At 37.6% G+C, this 24,248-nt stretch overlaps 1 protein-coding gene across 5 annotated transcripts in view; it reads right to left on the bottom strand.

Annotated features, from left to right (window-relative positions):
- The window catches only part of DYSF (dysferlin), a 3,914,743-nt gene that overhangs the window by 3,142,313 nt on the left and 748,182 nt on the right, over positions 1-24,248 (bottom strand). For all 5 annotated transcript variants that reach the window (XM_044064060.1, XM_044064063.1, XM_044064061.1 and 2 more), the window contains exon 2: positions 3,818-3,873. In XM_044064060.1, the coding sequence (XP_043919995.1) occupies positions 3,818-3,873 (56 nt within the window). The remainder of the gene's footprint in view (positions 1-3,817; positions 3,874-24,248) is intronic.

Raw genomic sequence — 24,248 nt, forward strand, 5'->3', positions numbered from 1 at the left:
CACCTACCACACCCCCCGATGTGGGAGGCTATGCCCCCCACACCCCCCCAACTAAATATACCAACTCCGAGATCACTCGACAGTGGGGAAAAGGGCAAAATCCACATAGCGGCCATGGGAATTATTTCCCTGCAATAAATCAGCCGTTCGTGTTTTTTTGCTTTCGCTATTACCAGATCGACGGTTAGGTATTTGCTAACCTAACATTCGATCAGGTAATAGGAACCCTGATACCCTGTCCCAGAAAAAGACCAGATAAGGCTCTTTGCAAATAATGGGCTAAAATTGAGGTTCCCCTAGTAAAGGTAACTTCTGTAACAAATAGTGTCTTTCAGTGTTTTCCAGGAGGTAAAATTAACAGCTGCAGAAAAGGACATTATTGGAATGGATTAAAGAGCTTAACAACCTATTAAACAGTTGTGAAGAATTTCATCTGTGTTACTGACTATGATTTAGTGGTGAAAGCTTTCTGTTTGCTGTGTACAATTCCTGGAGACATTATCTTCTCTGTGTGTTTACATTTAGTTCTGAGTTGTTGGCACACAGATTTGTTTTTCTGTTGTCTTTTGGCTATAAGTCTGAAATACACCAACATGACTGATTTAAAAAGAAGAATGATAAGAAGTAATGAAGGAAAGTCAAATGCAGGCGGGCTCTCCAAGGCAATAAGAACTGATCTGCTAGTAAGTTACTTATTGCCAACAACAAATCCACCAACAAAGCTGGTGACTCACTCTTTACCAATGTCGTGGGCAGAATCTAGAACAACCCTCCTAAAACACTTAACTCTCTCTCATCTACTCCACTCTTTAAGAAACACCTCAAAGTTCATCTAAAAACACATTGGCTTTGCCCTGCTCAAAGCCTGACTAAACATTACTTATCCTCCTTTCTCTTCCCCTTTTCCCCAGCCTCCTGGGATACTGCCCAACAGTAACTCTTTAACACTATTTATTCCAGCCTACTCTCTTTCTCCCTCCTTGACTAAGTGATTGTTAAATTGTTTTTCAGATATTGTATAAACTTGTGATGATTGTACCAGATAATTCATGGCTTGTTGTTGCTTTAACCTATACCAAGACTCTGTTACATTATCCCACTAATAACTTGTACTCTCTTTACAAACATTTTTTGCTTATAATGTATCTTAAGCTTGTTTTTTTTAACTATTGTATGTAGTAATCTTCTCATACTTGGAGCTTTTCTCCCCGGGCCTCTACTGAAAATGGATATGTATCCAGCTAGACTAGCCCGGTCAACAAATATAAAATAAAATAAATAAAATCTGCAAATATGAACAGAAGTGGGGAAGAACGGCATTCTCCTTATCTGACAAAAGCTCATCAATTGGTTAGCTTCACAAGCATAAAGGCTGCATGTCACCTTGATCACTAGTACAATGCCTGGTCTTTGAAACAAGGGTGTCCCTGAGGTAAATGTGGTCCCCCTAGCTGACATCTACAGCAGCTGGGAATGCTGTTTGAAGCTTGTTATAACCAATGAGATCTGGAAGATGAAACCACAATCCCACACACAAAGGATTTCATTGAAAATGTTGTATAACTTTGTGCCTTTGGCTTGTTCGGATACCTTACCACAAAGATGTCAAGCATGACCACGACAGGCTCTGCAAAAGATAGTTTCCCACTGCTTGCCCAATACAGCCAGATTACATTCTCAAAGGTTTATATGCACTTCATTTTCCAAGGTACTCCACATTGCTACAGCTGTGAACCCTTATCACCCTACCAGTTAGATATTAGAAATCAGGGTTTGTCTTGAGGCTTGTCCTACATGTACAGGAACTTTCCACAAGATGGCTATGGAAATCCACTACATTTGCGTGACTGAAAAGGGTCCTCAAGACACTTAACTTACTCGGCTAACAAAAGAAAATAAATGAATATAAGAGTTCAGGGACAGAACACAGGCACAATTCTAACAGCAGGTCCAAACAAGCAGGATGACTACACCCACTGGTACTGAATGGTCGTTTGTCATAACTATATATGCAACAAGCACATGGAATGATGAAAATGCATTCTGCACTAAAACCGCAGGAGATATGACAAGCTCTCTGATTAGGTAAATCATTGCTGAAAGTCCCACCCTGCCCGACAACTCCTAAACTTAATCTAAAGGTAGGAAAGTCCTGTTCACTTATTACTTGAAAAATGCTGGGATAAACAATAGACTGTGAAATGTAAGAAAGGATGATTTGCATGCCCAGGCTACTAATGAACTGAAGTCAAGCTGGGCAACAACCATGCCTTTATCCTGCAATAACACAGACCTGCAGTGCCAAGGATGTAACTTTGAAAACAGCAATTCTTGAAGTAATACTTTTTGCCTTGCAGTTTCTCAGAAATGGTGGTAGAAAGCCTAGCCCTTTTCACTGGTAGTGGCTGTGTTAAATCACTGACATTTACAGTAGCTAAGAATGTAGTTTGAAGTTTTGATGCAAAAAAGACAATGCTAATGTTGTTCCTGTTTCAGGATCTGTTGACCACATAGACAATAACAGGATCTGGATAGCTTAGATTTGGATTTTCATTTCAGCACATTTTCTTTTCTTGCAGTAGTCACTTGAAAGAAACTCAGGCAGTAAGACTGTGAGGAAAACAGAAATGGTCACTCTGGGAAAGAGCACACCTGTTAACTCTGGCACAATGCTGACATAAATCAGAGGATGCCCGTCTCCAAACAGATATGGGTGCTGAGATTTTTTTTTCTATGTGGCTGAAGTAAGAAAGAGAGCATATACCATCAATCTGACTCACTGCAAGAGTTTTCCTGAAATAAAATCTTGTGTTTCAATCCTTCCGTGACACAATTAACATTAGAAAAGTGTTAAATAGCAATACTATGCCAAAGCAATCATTAAATAACCATAAATATAATAAATGATGCAGTGGTATAAAGGAGCTAGCTACAAGTAAATGCTACAAGGAGAACATAGCAGTGGAAATGAAAAGTTTTAAAATATATCTTCCCCATGTCAACATTGAAATACCAAATAACATTAAGACCAAAATAGGACAAAGGAGCCAACAATTTAATTAAACTAAACAAAAGATGGAATAATGATTTATCAGCAAAAATTCTGCTTTAGAATGCAGAGAATTTCAGCCATGCTTTGTATTCATCAAGACAGCCTTGATGGACAAGTTTGTTTTTCAATGTCGTAAGGAAGGTATAACCTGGATTTGAGCACATCCAAAGACAGTGAAAAGGTTGATTGTGGGACCCAATTACCTGATCAAAAGCCTGACAATTAGGAAGGGTTTCAGTATTTGGAATATGTTTAAATAACATATATTACTGGCTCAGGAGCTAGCTTCTGGACAACTAGGGAATAAAACGAATAAGGGGAGTATATAAAACAGAGATACAGAGTTAAATAATGATCAGGTTGTCATCTGTTTTCAGTTGCTCTGTGACACTGCTGAAGTTTAAATAATGAAATGGAAAAACCACTGAGCATAGGTCATGGGCTCATCCAGCCTGAGCTATCCTATAACCTTAATTGTTTTCCCATTATAATTAATTGCATTAGTCTATACATTACAATATGATTTGGCTGCAATTAATGGTTATATTGGAGTCAGGCAAACTATGTGAAATATACTGTTCTGGTTCTTCAGTGCAGCAATAATTAATAAATAAAACAAATGTTAAAAAAAAATAGCTAAGAAAAGCAAGTCATCAAAAGGATTTGTGCATTTCAGTGGCATTTACATTTCTGAATATGTACAAGAAAAGTAATTAATTCTTTCAGAAAATATGCTTAAGAAAGATAGCAGATGGATTTTCTTACCTCATTCCAAACTGGATTCACATTATTTTTAATTACTTTGGTTTTCTTCTTGACCCCTGTGAGATGAAACAAGAGATAAAACTTACTATTCTGTCACTGTAAGACAAGGAGAGATATACTGGCAGGCAACAAATTCTTGTTGTCCAAATCATCAACAAAAGTTGAAGGTACCATATCACCTGAAGGGGACCCATATATATATCTATATCTATATATATATATATATATATATATATATATATATATATATATAGACATTCAAGATAAAGCAGAGTGAACCAAGGTTGACACAATATTCAGGAAACAAACAACTAACGTGTACAATGACAGTATCGTTTCAGGGCACACTAAAGTCTCACATGAAAACTTTGTGTGACTTCCAAAATCTGTTATAGCCTTCTAATGCATCCCTCTCACAACATGAAACACTAAATGATCTAGTATCTTTACATTCATGTATCAAGCAAATAAAAATGCTATTGACTAATATCTTTAATAGCTATGTCTTTGTGAGTACTGGTAAAAAGTTCTTCAACCACCAGTTGCTAGACCATTGGCTGAATACAGTGTTCAGTTTTGTCAGTGTTTTGTCTGAAATCTCTACCATTAAAATAGCTCATATACATTTCACCAATGGTTAAAAGGATGCTTCAAATTCATTACAAGCAATATTTGATTTCATTACAAATATAACCTGGGATTCAGAAAAATGACCTAGCTGCCATATAAAGTACCTACATAAGATTCAGAGACATGTTTAGCCGCAACGAGAAAGACCTCATTATCAGCTAAAGTGCATGTCTCTGAATCACTCATAATTACCACCAGTATTAAAATCACTTCACAAGCAGTTATTACCTCTGGTAGTCCATGCATCTCATTGGTACAGGCACCCCAATACACTGTCGCACACATTTTCAGACATTCATACTCGAGTGGACTTACGGACACACACACACACACACACACACACACACACACACACACACACACACACACACACACACACAAACACATAACTATACTCTCGATTCCCTAGCTAAAACCTCTACTGCAAACACATACACACACACACACACACACACACACACACACACACACACACACACACACACACACACACACACACACACACATCCATACTCTCGATCCCCTACCTAAGACAGACAAGAAACTCTAAATTGTCTACAACTGAACAGCTTAAAAAGTGAGTTTTTATCAGGGGACCAGTGGTGTTGTGACCAGGGCCACATGTGCCCCAATATTTGGATTTATGTATGAGATTTTTAGATGGCATTTGTATCTTACAGAAAGAATTTTTGAATTACATGCAAACAATATCTTGCATTTTTGAAATTCAGCTTTATTTTTCCAGCAACATTCTACATTATGTTTCCTATTACAAAGTAAGAAAAAGATTTTCTTCACACAAATATATATGTATTTTTACACACACACAGGTTCAAAGGTTTTATAGGCTAATAACCGCCAGGGTCTTTATAAGCCTAGCTATGCAACCCAACCCAGTTTTGTCCCTGAGTACGTTGGATACCTATATGATGGGGATACTAAGGAAGTAGCTAAGGGTTATGTGAGGAGGGGGTTATGTTAGTTGGGGATTACTTACTGTCAACCTCTGTCCATAAAAGACAAGGGAGACAGACTACAGGTGAAGTTGCCATTTCCCATCCAATGATCAAGGTTTTTTTGAATGGGGTCAGAGATGAACTCTGCTTCATGTGGATGGGGAGCTTATTCCATAGTGCAGGGATCCTTTGAGACACATCTCAGTCTCAAAAGCATGTTCTATTTATGTCACAGGCAAAGTTCAGGTCCTTCAATCTGGTGTTTCTATTGCTGTTTGTCTTACAGATGTGCAAGAGATCCATCAGAGCTGGATTTTAGTATGTCTGATATGCCATGCATAGACCACCTCTCATATATATATATATATATATATATATATATATATATATATGTGGGTCTACTACACATGATCGAAATTTCATTTCACTGAAATTCATTTGACTGAGAACATAACATCAAAAATTCAAAATAGTGAAAACTCACTTGACTGAAACTCATAAGACTGAAACCTTAACAATGCTAAATTTCAACACAGTAGTGGCAGCGTGTAGACTACTGTAAGGTAAGTAAAAGGTATATGCCCTTTTCCCCACTGTAGTGCGATCATGGAGTTAGTATATATAGTTAGGGGGGTGTAGGGGGTGTAGTTCCCCACCTAGTTTGGTTTTATATCATCCAGTTTCTGTTAAGAGGGTACGAAAGTAGTTTTTAAGTTCTGGAAAGGGTTAGTCATTGGTGTTGTATGTGTGCATGTCTATAGTTTACAATTTAGTATGTTGAAATTTAGCATTGTTAAGGTTTCAGTCTTATGAGTTTCAGTCAAGTGAGTTTTCAGTATTTTGAATTTTCGATGTTATGGTCTCAGTCAAATGAATTTCAGACAAATGAAATTTCAGTCATGTGTAGTAGACTTTTATACACGTATATATATATATATATATATATATATATATATATATATATATATATATACACATATATATATATATATACATATATATATATATATATATGTATGTATATATATATATATATATATATACTGGCTAAGGTTTTTGCTGCCCCTATAGTGCCTTTTTTAGGCAGGGTTCAAATAACAAATTCACCACCATAACAGGAACAGGCAAGCAAAAACTGAGGTTAATGCTACTCAGTGCTAGAAGTCTAAATCTCAAAATGCACTCACTCGAGGCACTCCTTAAAATGGAGAACATCAATATCTGTGCAATGACTGAGACCTGGTTCAAGGCTCCAGAGAGCACCCCTGCACTACCAGGCTATAACTCATAACACACTTTTCGGCCATGTAACCTGAACCGAAACACCAAAGGCGGAGGTGTGTCCATATTCATTAAGGATATCCACACCTCCAGGCTAGTTGCTCAGCATAATACATCTGAGGTTATCCAAGTGCAACTAACTCTGGGCAAAACTGCAATCCAAACTGTAGTTTGCTACAGATCCCCCACCATGCCCCAGGATTCCCACTCCTCTTTTCTTGATGTACTGGAAAATATTAGGGTTCACCCAAACACCCTAATAATGGGTGACTTCAACTACCCCACCATTAACTGGAAAAACTACTCGTGCACCAACTCCTTAGCTTTCTGGAATTCATAAACTCCAATGCCCTAGATCAACTTATCCACACCCTCACCAGGGGCAACAATATCCTAGACCTAGTCATTACCAACATTAGTGACCGGTGTTCCACACCTGAAGTCAACTCCTCATTGGTCCGATCCGACCATAAGCTTATCACCTTTGACATCCACATCCCGCCCCCACCCCCCATTAAGGAAACCACGGTAAAAAATTTCTCCAAAGCCAACTTCATGCTTCTTAAGACAGAAATGGTAAACTTCATGACACCCATGCAGATGGACAATACAGTTACAACTGTTGAATCCTACACAAATGCACTCTATAAGCACTTACATGAGTGCATGGATCGTCCAAAGAGAACTAAGACGATATCCTCCAAAAAAAGGAAGCCAATCTGGTGGTCCCCAGCCATAAACAAACTGTACAACAGAAGGAAGAAACTGTTACAAAAGAGAGTAAAATCCCATGAGAGGAGGAGCTCCCTGGTAAGCCACAGTAAGAAACTGAGATCCCTTATAAGATCCTCCAAAGCTAGCTATGAAAACAAAATCACCACTAAATCCAAGGACAACCACAAAGCATTCTATAGCTATGTGAAGAATCTAGATGGCAACACCCAGATCTGCTCTGAGTTACAGCCCAAAGGCACGGAAATTACAGAACCAACTTATATTGCCAATATCCTGGCAGATCGGTTCAGTGCTAACTTTACCCCCCTCTCACCCCCTAAAGGGCCCATATCTATACAGGAATAATGCAGAGTCCCTGTAAGCACAGCTACACAGGTAAAAGCTGCACTCTCTAAACCCAGAAACACAGCATCCATGGGACCGGACAACATCCCAGGCTGCGTTTTACATTAACTGCAGAATGAACTGACTTCCCACTTAAGCACCATGTTCAAAAATAGCCTTGCATCAGGCTTTGTGCCCACTGAATGGCGCACAGCAACAGTTATCCCACTCCACAAAGGGGAAGCCACCACTGATCCCGGGAACTATCGACCTATTAGCCTGACGAGCCTGGTCTGCAAGTCCATGGAACGTATCATCATGGAACTCATAAACAAAGACATTGGTAACCTCCAAACTCTGGATACCACCCAGTTCGGGTTTGTGAAAGGCAGATCATGCCTCCCTGAACCTGACCGACTTCTTTGAGGCAGTCACCAAAGCCGTGGATAAGTGTAAGGTGGTTCACACAGCCTATCTTGACCTCACCAAGGCTTTCGACACCATCCCCCATTCTGGAATTATAGCTAAACTCACTAAACTAGGTACAAATCCCTACATCACAAGATGGGTTGCCAACTGGCTCACTGACAGAACCCACACTGTAAAAGTTGCAGACTCCAAATCTGACCTCAATGCAGTGACAAGTGGAGTACCACAGGGTTCCATCCTGGGACCTCTCCTGTTTGGTATCTACTTCTCTGAAGTAGAGGCAAACACAGAAGGCCTCTGGCTAACGAAGTTCACAGATGACTGCAAACTAGGAGCCATAGTCAAGTCCTCAAATGATGTGGACATCCTGCAGAAGGGCCTTACTGAGACAGATGCCTGGTGTCAGAGCCATGGCCTCAAGCTCAATGCCAAAAAGTGCAGTGTCATCCCCTTTGGTAAAAACTCTGTACCCATGAACTACCACATTGGCAGCAATCTACTTAACACCGAATGCGTGATAAGAGACCTTGGGACCCAGGTGGACAGTAGTCTCTCCGTTGATAGTCACATCGCCACAGTAGTCAGGAAGTCCTTCTATGTGGCACACCTCATCATAAAAGGGTTCTCATCCAGGGAAAAAAGAGGTCATTGTTCCACTCTGTAGTACGAACAAAAAATTGTTCCACTCTACTCGTCACTCATTAGACCCATTATAGAGTACAACGCCCCTTTTGGAATGTACCTCACAAGACATCTGCAGCAGCTGGAAAGGCCACAGAAGTATCTCACAAAGAGGATTACTGGCTTCAAACAAATGCCCTACACTGACTGCCTCAAAAATCTCCAGCTTTACTCCGTAGCATATCGCCTACTCTGAGGTGATCTCTGCCTAACATATAAAGCTATGTCAAACCCAGAGCTGTTGGACATGCTACACCTAAAGAAATCCCAATCCCTCCGAGCTACACGCTCTAGGGACCTAAACCTTGTCAACACAATAAACAGGACACGTTAGAGGGATAGATTATAGACAGTGTGCGTGTGTGTGTGTGTGTGTGTGTGTGTGTGTGTGTGTGTGTGTGTGTGTGTGTGTGTGTGTGTGCGTGTGTGTGTGTGTGTGTGTGTGTGTGTGTGTGTGTGTGTGTGTGTGTGTGTGTGTGTGTGTGTGTGTGAGAGTGTGTCTCTCCTGAAAAGAGTTGGCTAGCCTAGTGGAACTATAAATAAATAAATATAAACACATGCACAGATATACATTTTTTTCTAATTCATACCTTCGCTATAAAAGCAGCCACCCAGTGAGACAAAAACCTCATGATTTAAGTGAAATAAAGGGCAAGCTAAGTAAAGGAACGGGTTCTAAATATGAACCACTATTAGGCAATGGCTGGTATACAACCAAGCAATATCTGAATGGGATAAAGTATCTGAAAAAGCCATGGTGTTCAGTTATTAATGGAGACACAAGTAATATTAGGAACATTATTAGTCATAATTGTAATTTATTTTCACATTTCAGAGAGCTGAACAATGTTATGGATGACAAGCTACATTTTTTGTATGAAGGAAGCCCCAGTAACAAGGGATATCCTTGGTATCATCGATAAATAAATATCATCAGACTGATTTATAATGAAGGACAGTCAGGAACACAAAAATAACAATAAGAACAGGAAGGGGACATATAAGTGTGGGTGCTGCAACCAGTGTAAGTAGATTTATGGAGGTAATGAAGTAATTTGAAAACTATAAGATAAACATTATTTGTTGTCATTATTATAATTCTGGGACTACATTTATACTATACTTGGGAATACAGAAAGAACTTTAGGAAAAAGAATTTGTGAGCATTATTATGGCATTCTTAAGACAAATGAAAACAATTGTTGCAAAAACAAACTTTGAATTATTTGAAGTTTGAAACTTTTTTATTTACCGTCTTTGAAAATGTACCTAGAAGTCCCAGGGAATGGCTATGGGAACTGAGACTTGAATATGTAGAGCTGGTCAGGCAGCTTAGGTCATTGGATGCTGCCCCCCCCCCCCAACACACAGCAAGTATGAATGATTGCACTTATATCAGCAGTGTTTTAAAATTACGAGCTGCTAAACTTTTCTGTTTTTATTTACATATATTCAGCACTACATTCCTTTTCACACCTTCTTAAAAAACAGCTACACATCAGTGTCACAAGTTGTTTAGGTAAATGAATTGATTGCTTATGTCTCCTATCTCTCAAACTCTAGAATCAGGGACAAATCATGAAATAATCAGGGTCACTTAAAATGTAAGCACTATTAACTTGAGAAGCTAACAGAATAAGAGAATGTGATTTAACATGTATTTTCAGAAGTAAAATAAGATGACACCTCTAATTGCTGTCATTAATTATTAAGAGTAATCCATGACCTTTCTCCCATAATCACCAGTATTAGCAGGGATTAGTAGGAACTGAGCAAAAATTTTGAGCAAAATCAGGGACAACCCTTAAAATCAGGGATAGCTAAGAGGTGCATGTCTGACTGTTTATTTTCAATTAATGGTCATATGATTTTTTAGTTTCTATTTATTGTACACTGTTTGTTAAAATTAGTTCTAAAGAGGTATTTTAATGTTGGATGAAAGCACCACATTTTTGGGGGATATTTAAGAGTAACTTTTTTTTGGTGCTGTTTTAAGTGTAAGTCAACCAGTCTCCCCCAGCTGCAGTAAAACTCGTAACATACTCACATCTTCTGCATGGTCGTATCGATTTTCATGCTAGAGTATGAGTTATGTTCACTGGTTTGGCCTTTCTTTTTCTCTTAATAACAAACACACTCAAGAAACACATTCTAATACTTGTACGGTCCATTTGATTACACCCACAATTTTGCATAGAGATGGCTCTTACTTAATCATTGAGCTTTCTGAGGTGACTGTCTTCCAATATGCCTCCACGCACAAGAGTTTCATCTTGCCTTTTAAGCCATTTTTGTTTTTTCCATTTTTCTCACTTTTTCCAATTAATTTTCAGGCTGCAGACTTTTGAAACTGCCTTGCTACATGGGTCAGTCATATCAACAGTATGCTGTCTCTGACATAAGGTTAACATACACAACATATTATAAACAGCACAAGTCAGAGCAAGGAGAACAGAAAAACAAAGTGTGCCCTGTTGGGAGCACAGATACTTATGTGGATGCACAATACTGTTCAAACTCCTCACTATCAGAAACTCTAAAGTATTTGGCAGAAAAGATGCAAGAGATTTCAGATGTACATCCTATTTAAGTAAAGATCTATTCCACTCTAAATAATTTTTGAGCAGTATAATTTAGCAATCTGAGCACTCTTTCAAAAACCAGCTTTCGCAGATATAATAATTTTCAGAATAATTTCCAAAGCTATAAATCTATAATGTACGTATTCTTTATCCATGTTTTACTCCATGAGTGATCCATTTATATTAAATGCCTTTACTTTATTTTTATAGGTACATGCCAGTTCAGAATTTTAAGAAATATGCTGTAAAAATATACTCTTAATAGCACAACCTGGATATTTTTAGAATGCCAGTCAGCATTCTGAGACTTCTCACAGAAAGATACAAATGGCAATCCAAATGCACTGCTTACACTAAATACCATATAAAGCAGACCGAATGTACCATTTCCCAAATTACGGCACAGCAGAGAACAGTTACTGAACATACCAGCCAAATATGTTCAGTATGTTCAATGAATATCCTGTCCAGGAAACAGGCCTCGTCCGATACTTGTTCAGCCCTCATGGCACAGGAAATAAGTTAATGATAATCCCTAGTCTTCAGAGAATGTGGATTTCCAGGGCTACACAAATCAAACCAGTTCATACTGAAATTTCCCAAAAGGAAAGTCTATGAAAGGAAAAATATCCAAGTGAGTAGTATTTGGTCATATGCAGTGATTTTCTGGCAATCTCTTCCTTGTGATAAACAAACCAAAAATACAATTTTGTCCCCACCTAATAGGTTCTTATAAAATGGATACCATCCCTCAGCTCCAACAAGTTCGTACAAAAAAGAAAAGTACTTGACAAAAATAACACCCCTTTTTAGCTTATCCTTCCTAAAGTATTGACATCCAGTTAAATGAAATGTTAAATACTGCAAGTGCAATTTTCATCAAGATAATTAAAATAGTATAGGCATCAGAATAGTAAAACAATACTTAGACTTGAAGGCCAAAATCTATTTGGAATTTTTCTGGTATCACAACTTACAGTTCTTAGACCTTCAGATGTAATCTAACTTTGACTCAAGTTAGTACCTTCCCAGCTGTAGTCATGGGCTGAGGCTTTGGATGGTTATCTCCAGGCAGAATATTCAACTGTACCTTAATTTTACCAGCTAAGCAAAGCTTCAAGTTTTTATTAACCGGTTTTATAGCACAATACAAGGAACTGAGAACACATTTTAGGCAGCATTTGCAGGATGAAGCACAGACCACTGCTTATCAACTCTCACACATTTTGTTTTCTGGAAAAAGAAATAACTCTAGTGGAATCCAGATGCAAGAAATAATATACATAGTAGTGTAGTTATAAATTAACATTTTGTGTGCTTTATTTATGACAGGACCCACACACCTCATTCTCCAGCCATAGATATTGCAGAACTAATATAAAGAGGTATGGTGGCACATGGCCCACTGGAACAGCAGGATAAAGTCCAGACCCTAGACTGGGCTTCAGATGACCCAAGTTTAGATAGCAGCTTAAGCACTGGAATGACCTGAACAGAAATGATGGAAGGGACATGTTGATACCTTCTTGACCATCCTGAGGGAGGGATGAAACACAGTTAGGTTCACTGCACTGGTGACACCCGCAAGAGTGCAGGTGTATGACTCACAATAACATGACAAGCAAGCCCACTTAGATGGTAGGTTGCACTTAAGTAACAGTGTGTGTATGCCTCCTGAGAACAGCAATTCTGGAATATGCAAGGTGCCAAGGGGGTAGGGGGCAGGAAGTCTGCAGGGTCAGTAGACTGGCCCAGTCCCTAACACCTGACCCTAGCCTTTACAAGAGGAATGAATATGTCTGAGGTTTTTTGCCCTTGTGAAGAAATGAAGAGATCAGTCGGGTGAGGGATAAGGGGAGCTAATGGGACAGGTCCTTCAGACAAACCGACAAAAAAGGAAATTCTACAGGAAAAGGCCTTAAAAGGGAATCTTGTGTCTATGGTACAAAATGCTATCCAAGCACTAGCTAGCTAGAATAGTGTATGACTCCTGCTTAGAGTGATGACAGAGTAAGTAAGCAATAATAAAAGTGGCAGTAATAAAGTGATATAATGGGCAAGAAGAAATCACTTGAGAATGGCAGATGTAGAACTCAGAAAGAATAAAGAACAGACAGTCAAAGGTGGAAAAATCCAAGAACCTAGCAAAAAAGTGTATACAGAAACTATAATGTATTAAGGTATCAAAAGGAGTGGTATGTTAGGAGTTAAACAGGCAGCATAAAGTAAGACAGAAAATATTAAAGAATTAGCCTTCGAATGCTTGCTAGAAACAGTAAACAGTAAGGAATATGGGAACAAGAAGCTGGATAAAATAGATGGGCATAACACAGCATAAAGTGTACAGCAGACTCACATGAATGTTACAGGTAAGGGAGGTGCTGGATGACAAATCTATCTCCAAATCAGCCTTGGTGTTATAATACATATTACAAAGCTCTACCTCACAATGTGAACAAGACCCAATGCAGGGATAAATTTGTTACACCATGCCTCCTTTTCTTATAGAACGGGCACAATAAACAGTATAAAACTCTGACAATATTCAAACCTCAATTAGATGATGTGATGGAATCCCAAAAATTAATTTTGGTTGTCACTGGCTACAACCTACTACCTATGCCAAATGTCTTAATTCTCTCTAGTCCTGCTTTACTTCTGTTTTCCTCCAGTTTTCAACCTTCTTCCTTTTTCTGCCTCCTTTTAGACTAATCAAAGCTGAAAAATAGTCTGTCTTTATATCTCAAATTGACTCTACCCCCACCATCATCTTCTGAATTATTAGCTCCCCACGGGTTCTTCTTCTATAGCATTGTTGGCTAAAACTACAGAGGCTGACATATCACTGGCTTATTTTAAGCCTATGAACCTATGACTCAGGTGAAAATGGAAAAGGCAGCATTAGGTAAGGACAACAGAGACGAAAGGAGTTGAGATAAAGGCTTGCAGGGAACACGTATGTGCAAGAAGGTGATAGAAGATGCTATTACAGGAGCAAAAATAAACTCAGTGAGAAAAACAGCTGGAAAACAGTAGCTAATAGATGGTTGGGAAGGTGGCCTAATGGTTAAGGTGTTTGCCTTACAAACACAAGGTGCAGGGTTTGAATCTCACAAGGGATAACTGGCTAGGCTTACAATGGCTTGCAAGGGCAGTTAGCCTAGTACCAACCTATGAACCTATGAACAATATGATATTAAGACAATAATGTGACCTGGTAATGGCAACAACGTAGGAAGCAAACACTATATATATATATATATATATATATTATATATATATATATATATATATATACACACACACACACACACACACACACACACACACACACACACACACACGTGTGTCAAGGAGACCTGGATGCCAGCATGGGTGATTCCATTACACGACAGGTATCAGAAAAATGCAGAAGGAAGCAGATACCAGTAGTGATACCACAGAATGTCAAGACTACATCAGAGGTAAACCAGCTCCATGAGTGCTAAAATAAAACATATAAACTTCTAGGCTGAATCTAAATTAAAAAGACTACTACTGCAAAGTAAGTTAATACAACTGAAAAGGAATACTTTCATGGTAGGCAGCACATAAAGTAATAATCAGCTTTAGACAAATTTGTGAAGGAGGGTAATTCCTCAGCAAACTCAGACTCATTACATAGAAGCTGTATGGGCGAAATCCCCCTTGGACTAGTTTGGCTCACTATGTGAAAAAGTGCACCTAGAAGTCCACTTTTAATTCCATTTTTCAAATTAACCTGGAAATCGTAATCATGTTGTGAGCATCACATAACATGTAATCAGAATGTGCTGGAACCATTCAGATATGGTGACACAAAAGGCACCAGTGCTGGCACCAGTTTCAGGTTGAGTCAATACAGACAAAGCAATAATAGGCTAAGCTTACACTACTGTAAAAAATAACCTAGGGTCACCAAGGATGGTTGATATGCAAGTATGATTAGGTCACACAGTGAATTAAATATAAGTAAGCTTTAACCTTCAGCACAATCCCAATCCAATTTATATTACAAACAAGGAGTGAGAGGAAAAGAACAAGCATGCCATACACACTGACAAGTATGTCTGCAGCAGATAACAATCAAAAACAGTTAAGCTGAAGGTAAACCACTTATACTACAAATGTAAAAATAGACTAACGCAGAAGGCATTACACCTGCAATAAAACCACAGTGCAACACTGACTCAATCTATGATATTATGCGCATAACCACAGTGCACCACTGATACAGACTATGATGTTATACTCCTAGCCACAGTGCACAACTGATTCAGACTATGTCATACTCATAGTCACAGTGCATCACTGATTCAGACTATGATGTCATATTCCTAGCCACAGTGGACCAATGATTCAGACTGTGATGTCAAACTCCTAGCCACAATGTGCCACTGATTCAGACTATGATGTCAAAGGCTATCTGATAAGGTTAAGTTAAGGTTATTTAATGCCCACATTGTAGCTGCGTATCTAAACAAAAGCACAATAATGAGACATCAATGTACATAATTTATTTCAACAATAATAAAGCCATGATATGCCAAAAAGAGCACTTGCCAGTCTGCTAACAAAGACATTAGTAAGAGACAACAAGGATGCCACTGTAATACCCACAATCTTTACCCAAATACAACGTTAGTCTACTGTTAACCATACATCACATATTCCTACATTATTTCAATGCTAAAGCATTCCTTATCTACACAAATGTCAAGATGCCAACAAATGGAATCATATTTGTTTCTATGTTATACCTCAGAGGCAGTACAAAGGTTCTCCCAGCTAAAGGAGTGACAATCATGTAATTCATATAGAGAATCCCACTTCTGGTGTTCCCTATTCACTGCACCATAATCAAACATGAACAATGCACTGAGTGTGCCATAAGTATGCAATGGTAAACATAGCAACAGATGAGTTGTTTGGCAAGAGACACTAAGACAGTGCTGGGAGGTACACAGACAGCCACATAGTCCAATCAAATAAGAAAACAGGTAACAGGTAGCACATTTGTAGGCAGTACAGCAAGTGTAGTGTGTATATCCATTATTTGTTCAGTAGCATGGACATCAAATAAGCAAATATATATATATATATATATATATATATATATATATATATATATAGTGCACAGCACTTTCATCCTGTGCACTGACACATATAATAAAGCACTGAACTCCCAGCCAAAGGACAGCAGCACTATGCTAAGCAATATGTGGGTGCACTCAGAATTCACAACAGATATGGCCACACACATACCAGGGCATAGACCTTCAACTGTACAGGGAGCAAGCCATGCATCATTTGATGGTACATGGAGTATGGCATGCAACCATCATTGGTATAGGGAGCATGGCATGCAGTCTTCACCGTTGCAGGGCCCATGTTATGCAGCCTTCAGTGGCAAACAGAGCATGGTACAGTGCATGGTGTGCATTCTGCAATTGTACAAATTGCAAGGTATGTGTCTTTCAGTGGTACAGGAAGCATGGCATACATCCATCAATGGTACAGGGAGCACTGGGTATGGCATGCAGCCTTCAGTGGTACAGGGAGCATGGCACTCATCCTCCAGTGGTGTGGGGGACATGGCATGCACCTTTTAATGGTATAAGAAACATGGTAGACATCATTCGGTGGTGCAAACAGCATGGCATGCAGGGAACATGGCACATTGTCCTTCAATGGTACAGGGCACATGGCATGCACTCTTCAATGGTACATAGCTCATTATTATTCAAGGTACATGCAGACACCATAGATGTGATGTACAACACACACACACACACACACACACACACACACACACACACACACACACACACACACACACACACACACACACACACACACACACACACACACACACACACACACACACACACACACACACACAAACAGACAAAATAAAAATAACGTCATAAACTAATAAAACTTAACAGATCTGCAACTCGATAAGAACAACAGCTTTTATTAACTAAAACTCACTGACTTAGCGCTTTCACCCATAAAATTGGGCTTCTTCAGAGTCAGTTAAACACAAACTAATCAAAACTTTTATAGCAATTTCACAAGCAATCAAACCATTAAAAAGCATCAGTTAAAGTGATTACCTAATTATACACATTTTACCATTTAAACATACACCCTGCTGCAGAAAACTAAAAGACTACCACCAAATACCTTATTTACTCCACTTCTGAAACATTTTAAAATGTGTTAAAAAATATAAATGTTTACTAAAAGCATTTAAATAATACTTCACCAATAAATAACAACATAACTAGTGTAAAATGAATACAACATTATATAAACTGAGATTTGTATTTCAAAGCACTTGTTGTGGAAATGTTCTCGTTAATGCCTGTTGCTGTTGTTGCATCCAGGCATAACTGCCATAAACATTCCCTCATCTCAAGTAAAGTTTTAACATCACCTCCCATATCTTTTTTTTGGCATCCTGTCAATGACAAAAAATAGGAACTTCAATGCAAATCTTACTATGATTAAATGGGGCACTGTAGACTTCTTATTTTTTATGTCCCTATTATGTTCCAAAATGCGTATCCGTAGTTTATGCGTAGTCATTCCCACATAAAATGCCAAACATGATAAACATGTGGCAACATAAACAACCATGTCAGTGTTGCAGTTACAGTACCCCGGGCATTTTAATGTTCTTTTATAACTATTAATATGCACATAGGGTCCATCATTTATAAATTTGCACACACTGCATGTACTACACTTTCCCATCCATGAGATGTTGTGTTGAGTGGTCCCTGAACCTCTTTCCAACAGGGCTTTCAAATTTAAACCCCAACCGTTGATAAACCTCGGACTGGAACCTAATATTTCTTTCAAATCTTTGAGAAAATACACTGTCCCATTCTGTCTGAATAGTGTTCTTAACTTTTGTACCTGTAGCATTAAAATCCAACATCATTCCTGTAGAATTATTAATACTGAGTGTGCTGGTGTTACTATCATTAAATGAGGTAACATTTCTATTTTCATATAAAAGGATAGGCCTAAAATTACTACTCCGTCTCTTCTCAATGTCATTGGTGAGCATAATCAATAAATCCGTGGGGTACCCTCTATTTTTAAACATGTCTACGAGCTTCGACAGTTCGACCTTAAAACAATCATCCTGAGTAAGATGTCTTGACAGTCGAACCATTTGCCCCTTGACCACATTGTTCCTTTGGAAATGGGGATGGCAACTCTCATAATGCAAAAAAGAGTTGCTGTATGCTTTTTTACGATAAATGTTCGAATGAATGTGACCATCTTCTTTATACAGGAGAATATCTAAAAATTCAATTCTATCTCTGTCAATGTGACTAGTAAACTTCAACACACAAACAGACATTTACTTACATCAGATACTTAGAGCTCCAAGATAAAATCCACACTGCAGGCAATGAATAAGTGATACAAAGTGGTGAAAAGTGACATTCAAGAAATATATACTCCTTCACCCTCAACTACCCTTTCTTCTATTTCTCGATTCTAGCTCTCTCACCATTATACGTCTTATAACACATATTGCTTTCTGTTGTAAATAGCAAAAATATGGCTGTCTGTATACATTATTAAATTTGAAATACAGTTCTCCCTCTTTTGAAAAATATTGTAAAGACTATTGTTTATTATTGCCTTTAAAATGTTAGTGTCTCTCTGTCTAATACTGTTGTTTGTACATTGGAACCTTTCTCTCCTGTCCTCGGCTGAAAATGCATCCAGTGTCCAGTCTAACTTTCCTGTTAAACAAAGGCAATAAATAAATAAATAAATACATACATACATACATACATACATACATTTATAAAAATCCATTTTAACTTTCTACAAATCAGGGGTATTCTTTATATGCGGTGGGTGATAAAGAAGTGCACACTCCAATAATTCATTGTGGAAACCAAGATATAGTTTCAGTGTTATAGTATTACCCGTTTTACTTTGCTTAATCTTAATTGTCTGTTTAATCCTACATATTAACAGAGATGTGAAGCTAAATGTGTGTAAAAGCACTTCTCACTTTTTTATACAAATTAAAGGTTTCAGCTTTGTATTGTAATGTAAGTTGCCTGCCCCATTTATCAGTTCGGCTTATTTTCCTTGTATTCATTCTAAACTATACTTTTGAGCATACCGCTCAACTGTCCAAATTTTCTCAGAGTGACCAGATTTTTGCCTCATGTTGTTGGTCTGTTCCTCATAAAATGTGTGGTTTTCTGGCAAATCACTAAGGATTGAAATCACTAAATAAATGACATACATTTAAGTTTCAAACTTCATATCCTTCAGAAAATGTTTGATAACACAAAGTTTGTAATTTTAGTAACTTTCTAAGTTTATAAGAGCAATATTTAAAACGTGTCCTTATTTTGGGGCATTTGTCCCCCCATTATTTTAGGCTTTGTCCAGATTTCTTGTGCTAAGAAGTTGAGAGGGTATGATTCTGAGTTTTTAATAACTGACTTATATGATGTTTCCATATTCCAGCTTACCTTTTATGAGACTGTCAAACAGGCTGATCATAATTTTTGTAGAATGTGAAGTCATAAACTTCCAAATACATCTGATTATTTTACAACAGTCAGTTGCAAATATTTTCTGTTTCCTGAAGCCTAACTTTTGATCTGCAATAGTACCAATATTCTTTGTGGTTATTGTGGTCCCTATTTCTTTGTAATCTAAGAGGTAGCTTGTATTTAATTTCTTTTTTTACAAAATGTCATTGTTTTTGTATACTGTTTATTTTCATTTTTTTCTTTTCAGTATGTCACTATAGTTTTCAAACATTTTTGTAATACAATGTTGTTCTCAGTCTGTTACAATTTTATCAAAATTTGAACCTTCAGAGTAAAATTCTGTAGAAAACTGTATCACCTATTTTCGAATCTAATATTCAGATAGTAATGCGACCCTAAGATTGACACTCTGCTATTCCTTACGTATATGGTTTACAAACATCTTGTACCCACTCATAAAATAAAACAACAGCCACAACCAAAAAATGAAGCCAAATATTTAATCACCTCCAGCACCTTGGCTTAATGCCTTCTGTGACAATAGCAGGTACTGCCAGCACTAATAACTGGAATTTTATAAACAATTATATGTCATTTGTGAATATCAAACTGATTTATATAAGATGCTTGTGTTACAAATGTATCAGAACAGAGTGTCATGTGTATATCAAACTGATTTGTACAGATGTTTGTGTTGAAAAGGTATTTGTAAAGTGCTTGTGTTTGAAATGTATCCACAGTGTACCCTACTGGACACAACAGAAATGTACATGCACTATTGTAACTGTTTAAATGTATATGATTTAACAGAGGAAACTGGAAGGTTAACCTCAGTCCAGAAAACTTTAAAACATATCTGAAATTAAATCACTTTATGGGCTAGGCCATAAAGATGCTATCTCATAGGTTTCAGTGCAACCAGAGACATAAAGTCTGTACCAGGAATCTTTCTGAATTGTCTTTGGGGTGAACTAATTACTACTCTGGAAGCGTTGGGGTATAAAATTGTTTTATGACTTTCAGCAGCTGCCACAAATCTGAGCAAAAGCCCCTGTGTGTGTATTTCTATAGGTAGATGCTAAATCCTGCCAGCTTCCAGCAATGGGGGAGGGGGTGCATGGGAACTAGAAGTCATATGGCCAGAGTGATGTCATTCTGCAAGCTGTCCCAGAGGTAATATTTTAGATATTATTATGAGAAGTTTCTTAGTGAGACACAGCATTCTGTATTCTGTCTCAGACCTGACCTCAAGAAGGACCATTAACCACATCATCTGCCTTGCTCTATTAAGTAAGTAGGGAATAGTCATGTTCTTAGATTCAGTCAAGAATATAGTGAAGCTTACTTTAGATGTTTTTCTTTATTTGCCTGAGCTTATCCATCAATGTTATTTTAAATAGTTCCTGTGATTCTGAACTCTGATATCACTGTGAACAGATATTCAATATTGTCTTGTTTTTTTATTATCATTAAATATATTTCAGACTTTCATTGTGGCTGATCTTTGCAGAGATATTTAAGCTTTGAGGCTATTTGCATGTTTATTTGGTGACACTGTGTGGGCCACTCCTTATAGCCTTGCTCTTGGTCAAACTACCATTTGTACTAATATTAATATTACACAGTAAAATTGGACACCATTCATTAAGGGCCTTAAAGTAGCTGGCAAGGGGTTTTGGTGGCAGTGATAACTACCTTATAATCTGGGGAAAAGGGAGCATAGCTACTAAACCTGTGGCAGCCTTTCCCATGTGTGTGTGTGTGTGTGTGTGTGTGTGTGTGTGTGTGTGTGTGTGTGTGTGTGTGTGTGTGTGTGTAAATCAAATCTCAAAGAGTGTGTGTGTCGGCTACTTTGGCAGGGACACAAAGCACTGGTTGGACACAGAAAGTGTTGGAGGACTTGGCTTGTTGGCTTGAAACCTTTGCTAAGGACTCAACTCTATAGCTGTGCCAGTGGAGAGTCTTATTTGGGATCTGATGAAAAAGAGAGAAAACAACCCCAGACTGACTGTGTTCCCCATGTGCTCTTAAGGGAGATTGTGCTTGATGCAGAGAGCTGCATCTGGCAATACTGTGTGTGGTCCTGTTAACCTCTCAGTGAATGTCCCACAGTGGTGCCAGTGGTGAGGATTGAGGCTCCTTGATTACTGGCCCAGAGGTGGAAGGTCATCACATATTAGTTGGCAGTGTTGGGATATCCATATCACACCTTCAAGGAGTAATACACAAATCACAAAGCAAGCAATATATAGTCAAACATATTAAAAATCAAGTGAATAAAATCACTTAATTACAGAATTCAATCAATTAATTCATTTCCAATTGCATTCATTATTTAACCCCCAGGTACCAAAGTATTGTATTTCAGAATATACATAGCTTCCTTACGTAACAGTTTATCTTTAAGAGTGACATTTCCACCCAATATTATTGTTACCTGTTCCAAAATACAACCCTTTACCAGGGAAGGATTCCCCTGATGGTATAATTTAAAATGCACAGCCAAAGAGCTTTCTATAAGCTAGCTCATTTTTGATATCCCTAACATGTTCTTGGAACCCTAACTTAAAAACCCTCTGGCTTTCACCCACATAAAATAAATTACAGGGGGATTTTAAAACATAAACAGTTCCCTCAGTGTTACACTTAAATCTATTAATAGGATCAAATTTGATGTTATTAATCTTTGAAAAACAACCTACTATCTGATTGCAAATAGAGCATTTGCCACATTGAATAGTACCCTTTTTAAGATAAATATTCTTAAATACACCAATCAACGGAAGGGTAAGGTTACTGTGTACTAACATGTCTGCCAGGCTATGGCCCCTTTTCTAAGAAATATTAGGAATAGGATTTATTATTGTAGATAAATCCTGGTTTCTAAAGAGGAATGGCCAGTAATATTTCAGAAGCCTAGACATTTGCTCACTAAGGACATTGTAAGTAGTAACAAAATAAAGTTTTATTTTATTATTCACATTTTCCCAATTATTTCAAACACTAAGGGGACTAGGACTAATAGAAGGAAAGATATCTGCATTATAAGGAAAATCATCCCGAAAAGAAGGATCATTTCTCTTCATCTGTTGTTTAGTATATTTCATTTCAAAATTAAAATTCTTCTTATTTCATTTATGCACAAATGTATGCAGGGATACCATAACTACATTTCTATTATATCCCCTGCTGGTAAACATGCCAGCCATCTGCTGACTTTCCCTTTAAAAACTAAGATCCTCATTGCAAAGTTTATCAAGGCATAAAAATTCCCTATAACATATGGGGAGGATGGCAACTATTACCATAGAAATACTGTCCACCCTGCCCCAACTTCCTGTGAATGGAGGTATAATTTCTCCCAAATCAGAACCCTTAAATTAAGATCTAGAAATAGAACTTTTCCCCCAACTGCAAACCATTGAATAAAAAAATTAAACCTATTACTTTGTAAACTTTGAACAAAGTCATGAATTTTATTATAACTTTCCTTACAAATAAAAAAGTCAAATTGTCAATATAACGAAAATAATGAACAACATGTTCTTTAAAAATGTGTGTTGATACAAATATTCCAATTCAAACATAACCATGGTTAAATTGGCATACATGGGGAAACGGGGCCCCCATGGCTATATCCTGAATATGACAAAAAAAATTTGTTAGTAAAAGTAAAAAAAATATTTTCAAGACAAAAATGTACCACTTCTATAATATAGTGGGAAAGAGAGCTGTCTCTCAAAAAATAATGTAGAGATTGTATCCCTTTGACATCAAGCATCACCCAATACATGTCTGTATCTCATTTTAACTCAGCAATTTTATCCAGAAAGTCCTGTGTATCTTTAATATAAAATGGAAGTTTCTAACATAAGAAAAAAAAGATATTCTTGCAAAAACTGACAGATATTATGAAGAAAATGCTTAGAAGCTGATACTATAGGGTGACCCACTAGGTTATTTAAACCTTTGTGAACTTTTGGTAAACAATAGAAACTAGCTAGGGAACAGCCAGAAATACCTTTTTTTTTGTCCACATCCTCCTTAGTAAGATAACTGAGTCTCTGTCCTTTATTCAATAATAAACTTCCAAATGCATCTGATTATTTTATAGCAGTCAAATGTAAGAGTTTTCATCTGTTTCCTGAGGATTAACTTTTGATCTGCAAAAATACGAATATTCTTTGTGTTTATTGCGGTCCCTATTTCTTTGTAATCTAAGAGGTAGCTTGTACTTAATTTCTTTTTA

The sequence above is a fragment of the Protopterus annectens genome, chromosome 2.part2 (genome assembly GCF_019279795.1).
Source record: "Protopterus annectens isolate FY-2018-M chromosome 2.part2, PAN1.0, whole genome shotgun sequence".
NCBI lineage: Eukaryota > Metazoa > Chordata > Ceratodontiformes > Protopteridae > Protopterus > Protopterus annectens.